This window comes from Salminus brasiliensis, chromosome 9 (genome assembly GCF_030463535.1).
Source record: "Salminus brasiliensis chromosome 9, fSalBra1.hap2, whole genome shotgun sequence".
NCBI classification, from domain to species: domain Eukaryota; kingdom Metazoa; phylum Chordata; class Actinopteri; order Characiformes; family Bryconidae; genus Salminus; species Salminus brasiliensis.
Window position 1 is genome coordinate 13,613,942 of NC_132886.1, and position 15,905 is coordinate 13,629,846.

Consider the following 15,905-nt stretch of genomic DNA (forward strand, 5'->3'; position numbering starts at 1 on the left):
TAAATATTTCACCATCATGGAAGATGATGTAAAGTGACAGAGCCGGCTCATTCCCATGAACACTAAATTCTTAAACCTTGAGAAAACATTTCCAGAAGAGCTGAAGCTGTTATAGCAGCAGAGGGTGGCCCGACATCATATTAAACACTATAGATTAAGAATGGGATGTTACTCAAGTTCATATGTGTGCTAAGGCAGGCTAGTAAATACTTATCAATATAGTGATGTAGGTAAAGAGGTCAGGATGCTATGGTCCCTAGAGTTAATCAGAATCTCTTTATTTCACCAAGTATGTTACACATACAAGGAATTTGTCTTGGTGAGAGCAACACGTATGACAAGTAACAAAAACACAGAACACAGATTATTTACAGTATTAAACTAAAGGAAAATTACACTAAACAATAAATAGGATAGGGGATAAATTAAAAAAGTAAAAAGTACTAAAGGTAACAAAGAGCTGAAGATTGTCTGAAGATAATCTTCATTGTCTGTACTGTCTTAATATGTGTTGTACAATTAATTACTGAAATAATAAACATCCTGGTTTATTGATTTCCAGAATGAAGCTTAAAGAGTAAAGAAATGTTGACCTGTATAGTGTGCTGTTCTGTAGGGTTTAGAAATTGCTATTCGCCTTGTAGTCTCTTTAACATGGAATGTGTGTTATGCCTGTTAAAGATAAAGGTGCTCCAACAGGTTCTTTAAGCAATGCCATGGAAGAACCATTTCTGGTTCAGAGAGATCATCTTTTGAAAAAGAGATATGTTGGTATAAAGAACATTTTGATATGTAAAAAAGCACCTTGATGTAGTGGTTCTTATATGCTGTTGCTCCAATAACTCTTTGTAGCATCCTTATTGGTGTCTACATTGTAATCTATTCCAGTACTAAATCACAAGTGAGCTGAGTAGTAAGTTTCCATTTGTTACAGAAGTGAAACTGAAAGAATAAGGAACATCACACTTCACTGGACCATCTTCTTTGTAGTCATGTTGAGTAGGACTGCTGGATGTTCACCTTAGAGAAGAATTTGAACGCACAAAAGTCAAGACAAGAAGACTACAGAAAACAGAGGTATGTAGTTACAGGCTTTTTTATGTGTTATCTTGTTCCAGTGTGCTCAACAAAGTGCCAGTGTGTTGAAGACAATAAATAGAGATCAATGAAGAGACTTGAAGAAATACATTGTGTGTTCTGAAGTATGTTATAGATACAGAGTTTGGAGTGATTTGTGGATGTGTTTGATAGGTATGCTGTGTCATCAATAAAACACCACTATAATCAATGTGTGAACTGAGTAATGTGATTTATTACTAAAATAGGGTGAAAGAAAAGGAGCGAATCCAGGACAGAGTATTCCTCTCATCACAGAGAAGAGTGTGAAAAGCATGGATAAATCAGAGAAGAGTAAGTTGCATATTCATGAACACAGATTGTGTGAGTGTTTAACTACATTGACCTCTTCCTCTTTTCAAGTCATGTTCTCCTTGATTTTCTTGTGTATCAAGTTAAAGCTGTTTTCAAGCTGTGTGGGAAAAAGATCCTGCACTCACCTTCTGGTTCTTGACTGTTCTGGTCCAAGATTTTACCTCATGCAATCACAGTTAAGATAAAAATAAAGGTTTTCGCCTTCTATGGCTAGCCATTTTAAAAAGTACATAAAAGCCATAACTCATTTTTCATTCGTAAAAACTCAAATTTAATGTAATTTTCACTAGTCATGTCTTACCATTGAATTTACATGAAATTTCAGTTTCTCCTATCTCTGCTTACTGTTTCTACTACATAGTTTCCACTAGTAAAAACTGCATTTCAGAGATCTTACATTTGAGTTGTATTGCTGGTGTAATTTTAGGGTAAAACGGCTTGCTTAGCCTTCTGTCCACACAAGCACTACATTTTAGGTTAGATTGGAAACTAGTGGAGATATTTGTAAACTCTGTTTTAGGTGTTTTAACACAGTTTAAATAACAGTTTTTTTTAAATAATTAATTACTTGATATGATTTTTTCACCCAATTTTACCTCTATGTGCTCAGTGGTAAGCTTTTCTTTCCTGGTATAAATCAGGTTTTGAGTCTGTGTGTGAGATTGAGTTCTGGAGATCTGCTGTTTGAACAACAGAGAAAATCTCCATTTATAGAAAATGTGCTTCAGCTTTTTGCTGTACTGAGGTCAGTTTTGGGCATAACACTGTTCTTTAGTAAGCTGACATTATAATAAGCGCTTTAGAGTAATTTTCACATTTTTGAGGGATTTCCAGAAGCTGCTGGAAACCGAGAGAAAAAAATACATTTTCAGAAAATATCCAGATACCTGAGGACGGATCTAAAGATTGTTTTCAGCTAGTTATTTGTAACTATTATAACTAGATAAAATAAGTAGATCTGACTAGAGCAGCATCACTAACAGTGAGGTAACAGCAGATTATACCAGAACATAATGAGTAACTGTTGAGCAGAATAAAAACTAGCTCAGCATTAGGTTGCAAATCAAATGTGGTGAAAAACTACACTGTTGACACTGGTTGAGCCAAATGAGAGGGAATTTTACCTAAAAGGGCACAATCAACAAGAAGGCGCTGGTTGCATCAAATTGATGAGAACATCAGGTCTCTCTACCTAAGAAAAGTTTGGATGGGTCTTAAGCAAACCACAAATGATTAGACTGGTCAAATGTTCCCCCTCCTGGGACAAGCACAGTCATTTTAAAACAAGGTTAAGTCATTAAAAGTGGAAGTGCTTGGATAGTCCTCAGTACGGGCAGCTAATAATTAGTAACCGCCGATGGCCAAATAATTCTTTTTTTTTTTTTTTTAAGCAAGAGCATCTGTAGCAGAATTTGCTGCAGAACCTGCTTATGTTGCTTATGATTGTCTAGGGCTGTTCTTAATTGTTCCATTTCTGCTGGGTCCATAACAGAACATTGTTCTGCTCAATGTTCATCAAACCCATTTACAGCGCCATCTACCGCTCTGGCTGTGATAATGTGGGTTTGAAATGATTCGTACCATTTTTATAATTGTAACAAATAACGATGCAGCAGATAAAAATTTAACATAGTAAAAGTATTAAAGTCATCCAAAATATAAAGGTAAAGGTGCACGTATTTGTCACTGTACAGTGTACACTGTACAGCGAAATGTGTCCTCTGCATTTAACCCATCTGGTAGTGAACACACACTCACACACACACATGTGTTAGGGGCAGTGAGTACACACACACACCCAGAGCGGTGGGCAGCCAACTCCAGCGCCCGGGGAGCAGAGAGGGTAAAGGGCCTTGCTCAAGGGCCCAACAGTAGCAGCTTGCCGAGCCCGGGAATCGAACCCACAACCCTGTTATCAATATCCCGGCGCTCTAACCGCTGAGCCACCACTGCAACATGTAGTGAAGTAAAGGTGGAAGTAGGAAAAAATACTCCAGTAGGGTACAGATACAGCATTTTATTACAGTACAGTAGTGAAGTAGTTCTACTATGTTACTATACACCTCTGATTGTAACATGGGTGATGTGGAGTTAAGGTCCAACCTGAGTCCCAAGGGAAGGAAGGCAGAAATCCAACAAGACGAGCTCATTGGACAAGTTGGCCACATTCCAGATAAAATAAAACATTTTATTATTATATTTAGAGAGTCACTGTGTGTCTGAACCTGAGAAGTGTTACTAGCTTAGCAAAGAGCTTAGCTTGTGAGAGTGTAAACACAGGACTAAGCTCTGACTGACTTGTAGAGCTCAGCCATGTGTTTTGGATTGCCCTGTTTGTGATTGAGAGACTGTTATATGCGTCCCTCTAGTGGCAGCATGAGGGCTAGCCAGTCATGCCCTTACAATGTATGATTATTGTCTAAGCACAGTTCAGTTTCAGAGAAACATTAATACTTTTTATTCACTAAACATTATTAACATGATTCCCCTGGATGATCTGTAAAATACAGCTGAACGTGACTCCCACAGTCTTCTGTCTGAAGATCAGTTCCGGTGCTCCATTTGTCTGGATGAGTTCACTGATCCAGTCACTACTCCATGTGGACACAACTTCTGTAAAACCTGCCTCACACAATACTGGAACAACACTCAACACTGTCACTGTCCATTATGTAAAGAGGAGTTCACCAAGAGACCAGAGCTGAAGATCAATACAACACTGAGAGAGGTTGTGGACCACTTCAAGAAGAAAAGTGGTCTTGATAAACCTGAGGTTCTCTGCGATGCCTGCACTGGAGTGAAGCCAAAGGCCTTAAAATCCTGTCTGGATTGTGGCTTGACTTTTTGTAATACTCATTTACAGCCACATGATACTGTTCCCAAACTTAAGAAACACAAGCTAATAAACCCAGTGAAGAACCTGGAGGACTACATATGCCATAAGCATGAGAAACCTCTGGAGCTGTTCTGCAGAGATGACCAGACGTGTGTGTGTCTGTTCTGCACTGAGGGAAACCATAGAACTCACAGTATTGTCCCTATTAATCTGGTGAGTGCACTAACATGAAAAATTCATTAGAATATGAAGAGTGAATTAAAAAAAATGCAAAACATTAATAAAAAAAAAAAAATCTGCCGTTTAATAACAAAAGAAATGTTTCCTGGCCACAGACACAGCTGGGAAAGACACAGGCAGAGGTGCAGCAGATGATCAGAGACAGACTGAAAAAGATTGAAGAGATCAAACACTCAGTAGAGCTCAGAAAAGTGAGTCAAATGTGATATACAGGGTCATAAAAAAGAGAAGTCCATTCTTGACTTTCTCTATTTTTGAATATTTGTCACAATTATTGGCTTTTGGATTACTTAAACAAGCAAATGTTAGACGAAGAGATGCTTATCAAATATTAAACACATTTTTCTTTCAATTAAATTACATTCATGGCATTAAGCTAACACTCTTTTCCAGAGTGACTTACAAGGTTGCTTGTATCACAGAGGTAGGCCAGTGAGGAGTTTTCCCATAGACTCTTATTAATGTAAAGCAGCATAGTCACCCAGAGCTCTGTTGCGTATCACCAAACAAATAATTTGACCCAGTAAGGACTCAAAACCTCCTCAGCTATGAAGGCTGATGCCTTATTTAGTGGGGCACTGGGCTCACTGGCCTCCCCCACCTAAATTGAAAACTGAATCCAACATGTCCTATAATGCTTTAGTGTCAGCTCCACAGCATCACTACATCATTTTCTTAGCAACTTTAATATGAGGTACAGTTTATATTCAGCAGGGGTACATTTAGTTGTGTTCAAGCAGCTAAATCTCATTATCTATTCTATTAAGTAAACACGGTGTTTGAATATCTAAGGGGGCAGCTACTTTTTCACATGGATAATTTGTAGGTTGAAAAAATTAAAATACAATAAAAATGTATTTTGTGTTTGATAAGTGTCTCTCTACTGTGTGGGAATACTTTTTCATGGCACTGTACACTGAACCATTACTGAACCATGATTCTGTTTTGTATAAATTCCATAGAACGTACTAAATAATACAACATACACTGTATGTATTACAATTCACTGTTATGTGGTCTCTTCCCTCAGAGAAACACAGAGAAGGAGATCACAGACAGTGTTGAAGTCTTCACTGTTCTGATACGCTCCATTGAGAGAAGCCAGGCTGAGCTGCTTGAGGTGATGGAGGAGAAGCAGAAGGCAGCACAGAGGCAAGCTGAAGACCTCATTAAAGAGCTGGAGCAGGAAATCACTGAGCTGAAGAGGAGAGACACTGAGCTGGAGCAGCTTTCCCATACTACGGACCACATCCACCTCCTACAGGTCAGTGTTCCTCTATGTGCTCAGTGGTAATCCAGCACATGACACAACAACACTGCCCATGCTGAGGGATCTCTCCTCTCTCCTGCTGGACTGTAGACTTACCCATCCCTGTGCAGCCCCCTACACACCGGACACTGGACCGACATCAGCATTGACCCTCATGTGAGTGTAGAGCCTGTGAGGAAAATTCTGTCTGAACTTCAGAAGAGTCTGGATGAGAAAATGAGAGAGACAGGTGAGAAACTTTCCTATTAGATACAGCCATAACCAAAAGTAGTGGCACTACTGCTACAATTACAATGTGGTCGTTCATGTTTATTTATTTTGTTTGGATTGAAACAAAAAAGGTCAAATCTATTGGTACCTACAACTTTTCATTTTTGGTAGCACATCCTTTGGAAACAATATCTGAAATCAGTCACCAAAAAAACCTTTGTTGCAAGCTTCAATCAGTTATCTCTTCCGTCCACATCCAGGGAGATTAGCTACTTACCTAATGACCTTGTGCACACAGTAGACACAGGTACACTCTGGATGTGTAGCCTTAAGATTTGAATTTTTGTTCCTAAATCCTCAGACAAGTCCTTGCTTTTTGTTATATACTCATATATTTATATATATTCCAAGCATCTGTTACATTACAAATACTTTATTTTTTTGTCGTTTCAATGCAAACAAAATAAATAAACATGTCAAATTTGTCATTTGTAATTGGAACTCATTTCTAGGAAAAGTAATAGTAATCATTTGTGAAAGAACTACATGGGTGCCAATATTTTAGACAACGTAGTTGTACACAACAAAAGGAATCTCTAAAATAATTCAAATCCAAAATTATATTGAAATCACCTTTAATAATATATAAAATATAATACATTATATTGTTGTAAATAGTCACTACAGAACTGAAGAGGGTGCAGCTGTGTGCAGGTACAGTAATGTTTTTTATGTTATAAATGTTTACTATTTTTTATTATTTAATACTTGTACAATCTTCATCGCATCACTGCTAAACATGAAATTAAATAAACCATAAAATTAAATAAAGTAGCATTAACTGCACTTTGCCATTATATCAGCCCAAACATTAAATCTGAAGATAATTATTTGGAAATAAGATATGACAGCAATATTGTTTGTGATATAATAAAGAATATCAAAGGTATCACTATCAGCACACTGATGGTCAGTCATTTAACATTTTTTGTATAATAAGTATTCAGAAATGTAAAATGCCGTAGCCTTCATCACAAGTGACCGGTAGTAGTTAACATCAACATTAGCCCTATTTGGATGAGATTTATCTTACCTGGGAACGTGGAGAAAGGTTGTTTTACTACAGGACATTTTTTATGTTTAAAGGATAAGAAATCTTGGCATAAATTACTGAGATAAGAAAGTGCACTTCCAAAACAACATGATGATAACCAGATTGGCGGGTTATCATGTTGTTTTGGATGTGACAGCAGTGCATGATTTGAAAATTAAAAATAAATTTTAGTTGGAAAATTAGCAGCTACATGTATGTAGGCTTTAAGCTATGCTACACAATGACTTCCTTAAAGGTACCAAAAGCTTCACATCTCTGAGATGTCCTTTGGCTCTGGATTTGACACAGGTTTGCCAGACACTTGAACAATCTGAGATATTGGGCCATACACAATGACACTAAATGCCTCCTCAAGCGCCTCTACAGTTCAGAAAAACTCCTTTCCATAGGATATAATGAAATATTTACCCATATGTTGATTCGCACAGGATTAATATAACCTGAGATATTTACTAACATTGTGCATTCAGACTAAAAGCATAAAAAAAAAAATCATTGGGTAATCTCATCCAAATAGGGCAATTAATACGCATATATAGATGCCACAGATGGCTGTTGCTCTCAGTTGCTGAGTTCCTGTGTTTAAATCACATTTCCAATTCTTCACTAAATGTATTTTATGACTGTCAGACATTTTGACATTGATATTGCTAATTATACACCTGGTGCTTTATTTGCCATGGCATTATGTATGTAATATGTGATCACATGTAACATCCTCAAAATTCAGATGTGAAAAGTGTACCTTGCCCCCCAGCCTGAAGTCCACTTTGTTTATTTGTTGGTTCTTATTATTGAAACTAATGTCCAGGTTACAATGATACTTTTCCCAGATGAATCAGCCAGTCAAATCACTTTACATTACTGGACCTCCTCTGGTAGAAGTCATCTAAAAATCAACCAAAAATCAATAAAAATTAAGATCTGTACTAACTGTAACTTATTTTACTTTTGACACTTAAATAACGTGATAAACACGTAGTTTTGTACTAAAGTAGAAATCTAGATACCTGCATACTCAGATCTCATATTCTTTTAGTGGACGTGACCCTGGATCCTGATACAGCTAATCCCTTTCTTATCCTGTCTGATGATGAAAAGCAAGTGGTTTGTGGAGGCACAAAACAGAATGTTCCTGACAATCCAAGGAGATTTGATAGATGTGTCTCTGTCCTGGGAAAAGAGGGATTCTATTTAGGGAGATTTTACTATGAGGTGCAGGTCAGTGGAAAAACTGACTGGGATGTAGGAGTGGCAATTGAGTCCAATAACAGAAAGGGGGTAAATACACTGAAACCACAGAATAGATACTGGGCTGTGATTCTGAGAAAGGAGAATGAGTATTATGCTTGTGCTGGACCCTCAGTCCTCCTCTCCCTGAGAGAGAAGCCCCAGAAAGTGGGGGTGTTTGTGGATTATGAGGAGGGTCTGGTCTCCTTTTATGATGTGGAGGCCAGGTCTCATATCTACTCTTTCACTGGTCAGTCTTTCACTGAGAAGCTCTACCCATACTTCAGCCCAGGCCCACATTTTGGAGGTAAAAATTCAGCTCCACTGATCATCTCACCTGTGTGTAAGACTGAATGAATGCTCACCCTGACTAATTCGGTATTCTGTTAAATGTTATTTATGTAATAAAAATAATGTTTGTTTGTTTTTTGCTGTAAAACATTGTCAGGATAACCTTTTAGATTATCTATTGTCAATCACACATGTTCAGCTACATACATATTTTCCCCATGTTTTTCTATGGTAAAAAGTAAAAAAAATATAAAATATCCCCTACAAATTCACAATTAACTCTTGTTATTGTCATATGCACAGCAGAAACAAGTAGGTACACTGTACAATGAAATTACTTACCTTACTTGCATGCAGTTCCTCCATTTACCAAAAAACCTTATAAATATCAATATAAAAAAGAGAAACAGATTAAGTATATTAAAAAATATACACTAAATATATACACTAAAGTAAAGTAAAAGAAAACACTAAGTAAAGAAAGGTAAAGAGTACAGTAGAGTTGCATGTCTTACACATGCATTATTAAAGTCATGATTTCAAAGACATGATTTCACTTTTTGTGTAATGGGAAATTACAGTTTATGGTGCTGTAGTTTGGAAGTAATCCCTGTTTTCTGTGCTAACATAGTCTTAACAGAGTCTTCTATTTTACCCAGATGCAGGGTCAGTCTAATAGTATAGCACCAGCATGTTATTGTTTTGTTTGTTTGTTTAGGCTGTTGGGAGATGTTGATTTCTTTACTGTTATATATGCTTAATTTCTTGACTCAAAGACCCTGAATCTCTCTGATTTTCCATCGTTTTGTACCTACACTATATGTACTGGTACACCTGCTCATTCATTGTTTTTCTTAAATCAAGTGTATTAAAAGAGTTTATCCTGCTTTTGTTGGAGTAACTGTCTCTACTGTCCTGTAGCTTTCTACTAGATTTTGAAGCACTGAATGAGAATTTGATTACATTCAGCAACAAAAGTGTTAGTGAGGTCAGGACATCGGATGATCGCCACCCCACCTCATCATCAACTTCCTAACTCATTCCAATAGTATTGGATGGAGCACCATCACTGCAGAGAACACAGTTGCACTGCTCCACAGCTTAGTGCTGGGGGCCTTTTTGTCCCTCTAGCCCATGCCTGACATTAGACATGGTGTTTAGACAAAGAGTACAAAGAGTCCTAGTCTATTGGCAATACCTCTCTACAGGGACTTGATAAGCAGTGCATGGTCATTTGCACATCTGTGTCAGCAATGGTTCAGCAACTTAAAGTAGCTAAATGCATTTACTATAAGGGGTGTCCACAAACATTTGAACATTTTGTGAATACCTTAGAAGTGCATCTTAGAACATTTGAATACTGTCAAAACATTTATTTTTGTTCATAATTTAATTAAAAAAGGTAACCTTTTTTATTTATTACACATTAAGTGCCATATTGAAAGCCTTTTGTTCTTTGGATCAGTATGGATTAAAGCATGAAAATGAGAAATTCAGTATATTAAATTATTCGCAATTTACTGTTTAAACAGTTTAAATAATGTGTATCACTCAAGGCTGGTGTCAGTGCATCAAGAGCCATCAAGCCCAGACATCTCCAGAAAACGTCCTAGAACTGGACTGTTGCTCAGTGGTCCAAAGTCCTCTTTTAAGATGAAAGTAAAATTAGCATTTCATTTGGAAATCAACATTCTGGAGTCTGGAGAAAAAGTGGAGAGGCACAGAATCCAAGTTCTCTGAAGTCCAGTGTGACATTTCTGCAGTCTGTGATGGTTTGGGGTGCCATGTCTTCTGCTGTTGTTGCTTCACTGTGTTTTATCATGTCCAAAGTCAAAGTACCCAATCTGCCAGGAGACTTTAGAGCACTGACAAGCTTCATGGAGAGGCTGATTATAGCCAGAAATAAAGCAGGGCTGGGTGGCAAAATGTTAGCCAAGCCACACCAACTCTGCTCTGAAAATAAAATTAAGCGCACTTACACATTTTTGTGGATTAGACATGTATACTTTGGTTTAAGGGTCTTCTTGAAGCAGCATGCATCTATGTGCAGTGAATGTGTCTGGATTATATGTTAATGTCTTTGATTGTCTTAAGTGACACTTGCTGTGGGCTAACAAACTAGATTATTTGGCCTGGCCTTTCAGCAGATATGAATTTGAGATGCAGACAGATAGAACACTGGAACTGTGGGAGACTGTGGGAGCCACACCCATTTGTGTATTACAGATCATATAAATACAAATTTAGATTTAAATTATTATAACCAATTGTATGAATAAGATGTATTATTGGTTTTCTAAAACTGAACTGTCATCCACTGAACAAGGATCATTTATTGTGAGAAAAATACTGACTAGACTTCATGCTACCACCAGAGGGAGGCAGATAACGGCATCCTAGTTGTAATGCAATCAGGACAATTCAACACACCTTCAGCAGCTCTCCTAAGCCACTCTGTGCCTAGTCTTAAGTTCACCCTGCCATGTGCTGGTAGAGTTTTTTTTGGAGGGGGGGCTGGTCTTTTTTGGGGGTCATGATCTTTTGGAGTAGTTTATTTCATTTCATCAAGATACTTAAGAAAAAGACAAACAAAAATATACATTTTACTGAACTGCTTCAGAAAGTTCAATGTAGAAACAGATGTAGAAACAGAAAAGCAAACCGCATATTTATTCTTCAACAATAAGTGAGATGCATTGATGTGTTTCAGTTTTGAGTCAAATGTGTGGTTAAGAGGCATCCTGTGGCATTTCAGTGATCCTAATTTGAGGTTATTTTGAAGCATCTACACCAGTCTGTGAAAAACAAGTAAATAACAGGTTTAATAAATAGTAGACATGTACATTATTACTGTGAGATATAGTCTGTACCACAATTTCCTGTTCATGTTAAAGTAAACAGTCATTACTTATTGACTGATCATGTAACTGCAAATAAATTAATGCCATGATGTCACCTCAAATATCAAGTCCTTAACCAAACATGAAGCATGTTGTAGGAGCAGATGGTGCAACTGCTCATAGTGCAGCACATTAGAGGGCTTTCTTCTTTCCTTCACATACAGCCAAGCCATGTGTTGAAGAACCACAAATTAGAGGATGCTTGGTATTTCAACAATGGTCAACCAAGCAGGCTGTGCAGGTGAAAACTCCAGTTATCTGTCTGCTGGACAGGAGTGTAAGCCAAAATTAATGTTATTAAACACAAAGATTACACCTCTTTATTTCAATGACTTTGTCCTGAACTCTGCTTGTTTCCCATTTCCCAATCTTTCTTCTGCAAAGAAATCAACATTTTTTATGAAACATTGTGTATAAATGCAAAAACGAATTGGTCACATTTCAGAGATTCAGTTGCATTGTCTGGTATGTGACGTGTTTGTTAACCTGCTGTTCTCTTTACCAACCAACAAACTGGTTTGCTATCACAGTCACAAATAGAGAAGGGTAAAGAAATGTGAACCTAAACAGAACCTTTCAATGCAGTGTTCTGTCATCCCAGCCAATTAATATTTATACAGCTCCCACGTGGATACCTGAAAATACTTACATTTTGGCTATTTGGGCAACATAGAAATTTGCAAAGACTTTAGAAAGAAAAATGAAAATCCTCTCGTTATCAGAGTAAAGATTCAAGATTCAAGAGTTTATTGCCAAATGCACAGCAGAAACAATTAGTTACACTGTACAATGAAATTCTTACTTTGAAGTTGCTCCATTTACCGACAATCTTCAATATCAATATAAAAAGAGAGAAACAAGTATATAAGTATATCGCAGGGTTTCTAACCCTAATGCATTGGCTATGGGCCTTATTCAATAGGCCCTAATCTCACTTTTACGCCACACTTGCTATTTCTCACACATTTTTAACAACCTCTCACTTCCCTCGCTTGGGATTTAACTGATTAAACACACTCTGGACCAGGAACACCAGGGGTACCATTTGAGAGGATGGGGTGTTAGGACAAATGCTGCCATTTCACGACAGTTAGCTAAGACCTTTAGAGAGTTACAGTAACTGTTTTGAGAATTGTTTAGTGGTGTTATATGGCTATATATCCAAAATTTGTTCCACTTTTAACATCCCAGGTTATCGTTGTTAGCATTGTACTAGGTTGCCATTGTTAGCAATACCAGTAATGCATTATGCAGTATTTTGCACATCCAAAACAGAAGTTGGGCAGTACTGAGCGTTCAGCTGCTTTAACGAGAAACAAAGAAGTGCTAATAAACTGTATAATACTACTGCTCCCAAGCCACCTTTGATTACAGAGAAAAGTCATTCTAGTGATATGAAGTTCTACTGTTTGAACACAAAACAACCAGCACCAATCAATGACTCACTGTAGCATGTCATGCCCCACGCCCCTGCCGTTTAGCTGTAGTGTCATTAGTAAGGCCATAGAAAAACACTGAACTCATTGTTCATAGAACCAGTTTAAGGGTTTTAAACAGTTTAAAGCTGTTTTGAATGTTGTTGTTCTAAACAATTTTGTGTATCAAATGCAAAAAATAGGAAACTGGCACTGTATTTATGTTGTATGATTTCTAACCACGTAAATTTACAATTACAGAAAAATGTTATTTTCTTTTGCACATTTGGTGTTTTTTTGGGTCTATACCAGTATTATGTAGTACTGGTAAAATGTAGCTATTATGAACCTCAGACAACCTTTAACAACCCACAAAAATCTAACTCTACACATATAATAAATATAACATATAATAAATAAGTATTTTCTTTTGATTTAAAATCAGTTAACATAATGTACCTTTATAAAACAGAAAAAAACAGTGAGTGCTGCATTTTCTCAAAGAGAAAACAAGAGAAATTGAATGCTTAGCTTTAATTTGCCATAGAATAACCATGTCTGGAAAAAAAGATTTGTGAACGTGAAGAACCTTTTATTAAGATTCTTTGTATCAATAAGGGTACTTTAGACATTCTTTACACTCGCACCTCACATCTAAATGAACTAATTTAGAGTTGAAATAGCAACAGAAAGCAAGAGAGATGGAATGCTTAGCTTTAATATGATTTTATATATTTAAATCACAACTTGCATGGCCAGAACTACAAGATATGTAATAGACAATAGATTTCTGACATTTTACATATGGCCACTCTGATGTGTGATGGGCTCACTCAAGGTTACAAATTCCCTTGTACGCCAACTTGACATGCTGGTTTCGGATCCTGCAGAGAAAAAAAAAAATCAGAAGAATATGAAGCCAACAACTGCGCATACTGTTTGTAGGTCATGTACTTAAAAATAATCCAGCCACTCACTCGCGTTTACAGTTTTCTCTTGCTAACTTACTTGTTTTCTGCACAGAGAACACACTCAGTTGGGTATGTGTTTCCATCATCACCACACACTGGTTTAAAATCCTTGGTGCATGCAGTGTCTGCATACTGACTGCAGTCAAGCTGCAAATAATCACATAATATCACATAAAAATCACTGATTTAAAAACACATGAAAAATTATTTGCATCATGTTTTCAGTGAAGTTTGATTACCTCTGTTGTCTCTGCTCTTGTGAGAGCTGTGAAGAGTAAATGTAATTTATGAGAAACAAACAAGGAAGTGTGCTTTTCTTTTTCAAAACAAACTGCATAGGAACATTAGTCTCTAAGGAATGTGGTTCAGCAAGTATTATCTTACTGGATTACTTTTCTTTCTTCGCCTGACCCAGCATTAGTCAGATAAGTTGAAATAATGTAGTGGAGTTATGAAATAACTACAATTTTTGGAGGAGGAACATGCCTTAAGCCCTTCCTTCCTAATCTAATGTCGTTTAATACCATTTCTTCCTTCATGTGTCTACAGCAAACCTGCGCAACCCTCTATCACCTCTTCACCCGCCTTTTAACCCTCCTCTATCATTATTATTCCTGGCTCCTCTTATCAGAGCAGTAGCCACCTGAACTTCAGCCCAAAATCCTCTGAATTCTCCCCCCTCTCTTACAGTCTTCTTCAAAATCATCATAAGATGAAGGCATGGTCCGAACAAGCAAATTAGCAGTTTTACACTCATAAGAAATACAGTTGTTTTGATTGCCTAGAAAAACCATGTCTGTCATTGAGATTTGTGAATGTGAAGAACCCTTAAACTGATAAATATCAAGTGAAAGTACTTTTAGACATTCTTCACACTCACATCTTACATCTGTTACCTAATTTAGAATTCAACCAGCAACAGTAACCACATTCTCAATGTTATTTTTCTGTATTATGGTAAAAGTTTCTTTTACTATGATTAGCACTCACCAGCCCAACAGAGGAGAACAGATGCGCAGAGCAGGATAGCCAGCTTCATGATCAATAAGTGTGCTTAAATCGAGCGTCCGAGACGTGAGAGAAGATCTGTCCTTCTAGTGTGTGAACTGTGTTATGTGCCTGGAAACGTTCCTACCCTTCTTTATTCACGCGTCATTGTTTGTGAGAACCTGCTCAGTGAAATATTGTTTCACCAGCCTATCCGGTTTCTCAAATATTTGGACAGAATGAAAGCCTGATTCAGAAGACCTTTTGAACTATAAACGTAAACACCATTGGACTGTGTGGTGTTTCAATACTAACAGTCCATATCGTGGACAAAGACTTTCATATTGCATTTTGCATATGGCATCATGATAGAATCTTTAACATCAGAATATTTAATGATAATAATAGATAATAATAGAAGATAAAAATTACTGGCATCAAAAAAATTTATTACAATTTTATGATGTTTCAAACTAACATTTGATTATGTATTTTTCTTTCTAAGATCATAACTATGATATGCTTTAGGTGATTCTGGGCTTTTGTGCTAAAACAAAAACCCTGTATATGATCAATTTTCCTGCAAAAGTATATTTAATCTTGCACAAAAATGTTATATATGTATTGGAAAATTACATCTACTGCTCACTTAACTACACACAGTAAAAAATCATACACACATGGACAAAATTGTTGGTACGCCTTGGTTAATGGAAGAAAAACTCACAATGGTCACAGAAATAACTTCAATCTGACAAAAGTAATAATAAATAAAAATGCAATGAAAATTAACCAATGAAAGTCAGACATGAATGTCGGTTTTTCTTTCATTAACTGAGGGGTACCAAAAATCTTTTCCATGTGTGTATATGGTAAAGCATTAAAGGCTTTGATAACAAAGATTAGTTAACATTAGCATACTGTAGTTATTGTTATAAAAAATAAAATCAGGTCTTCTGAGTTGCGCTTTCATTTCGTCCAAATATTTGAGAAACCGGACAGGCTGGTGA

General features: G+C 36.8%; 2 protein-coding genes across 2 annotated transcripts; one reads left to right on the top strand and one right to left on the bottom strand.

Annotated features, from left to right (window-relative positions):
* The first annotated feature begins 959 nt into the window (after window positions 1-959).
* LOC140562105 (E3 ubiquitin-protein ligase TRIM21-like) lies at window positions 960-8,695 on the top strand. The gene is made up of 8 exons (XM_072687506.1): window positions 960-1,077; window positions 1,326-1,410; window positions 3,942-4,480; window positions 4,603-4,698; window positions 5,538-5,771; window positions 5,868-6,006; window positions 6,666-6,701; window positions 8,141-8,695. Exons 2-8 carry the CDS (start codon window positions 1,392-1,394, stop codon window positions 8,686-8,688), a joined length of 1,611 nt encoding a protein of 536 aa, XP_072543607.1. The 5' UTR covers window positions 960-1,077; window positions 1,326-1,391; the 3' UTR covers window positions 8,689-8,695.
* A 4,940-nt stretch (window positions 8,696-13,635) lies between these two features.
* LOC140562938 (trypsin inhibitor ClTI-1-like) lies at window positions 13,636-15,007 on the bottom strand. The gene is made up of 4 exons (XM_072688804.1): window positions 14,899-15,007; window positions 14,148-14,173; window positions 13,946-14,055; window positions 13,636-13,821 (listed from the first exon to the last, which is right to left on the bottom strand). The coding sequence occupies exons 1-4, from the start codon at window positions 14,945-14,947 to the stop codon at window positions 13,767-13,769; spliced, it is 240 nt and encodes a 79-aa protein (XP_072544905.1). The 5' UTR covers window positions 14,948-15,007; the 3' UTR covers window positions 13,636-13,766.
* Between the last annotated feature and the right edge of the window lie 898 nt (window positions 15,008-15,905).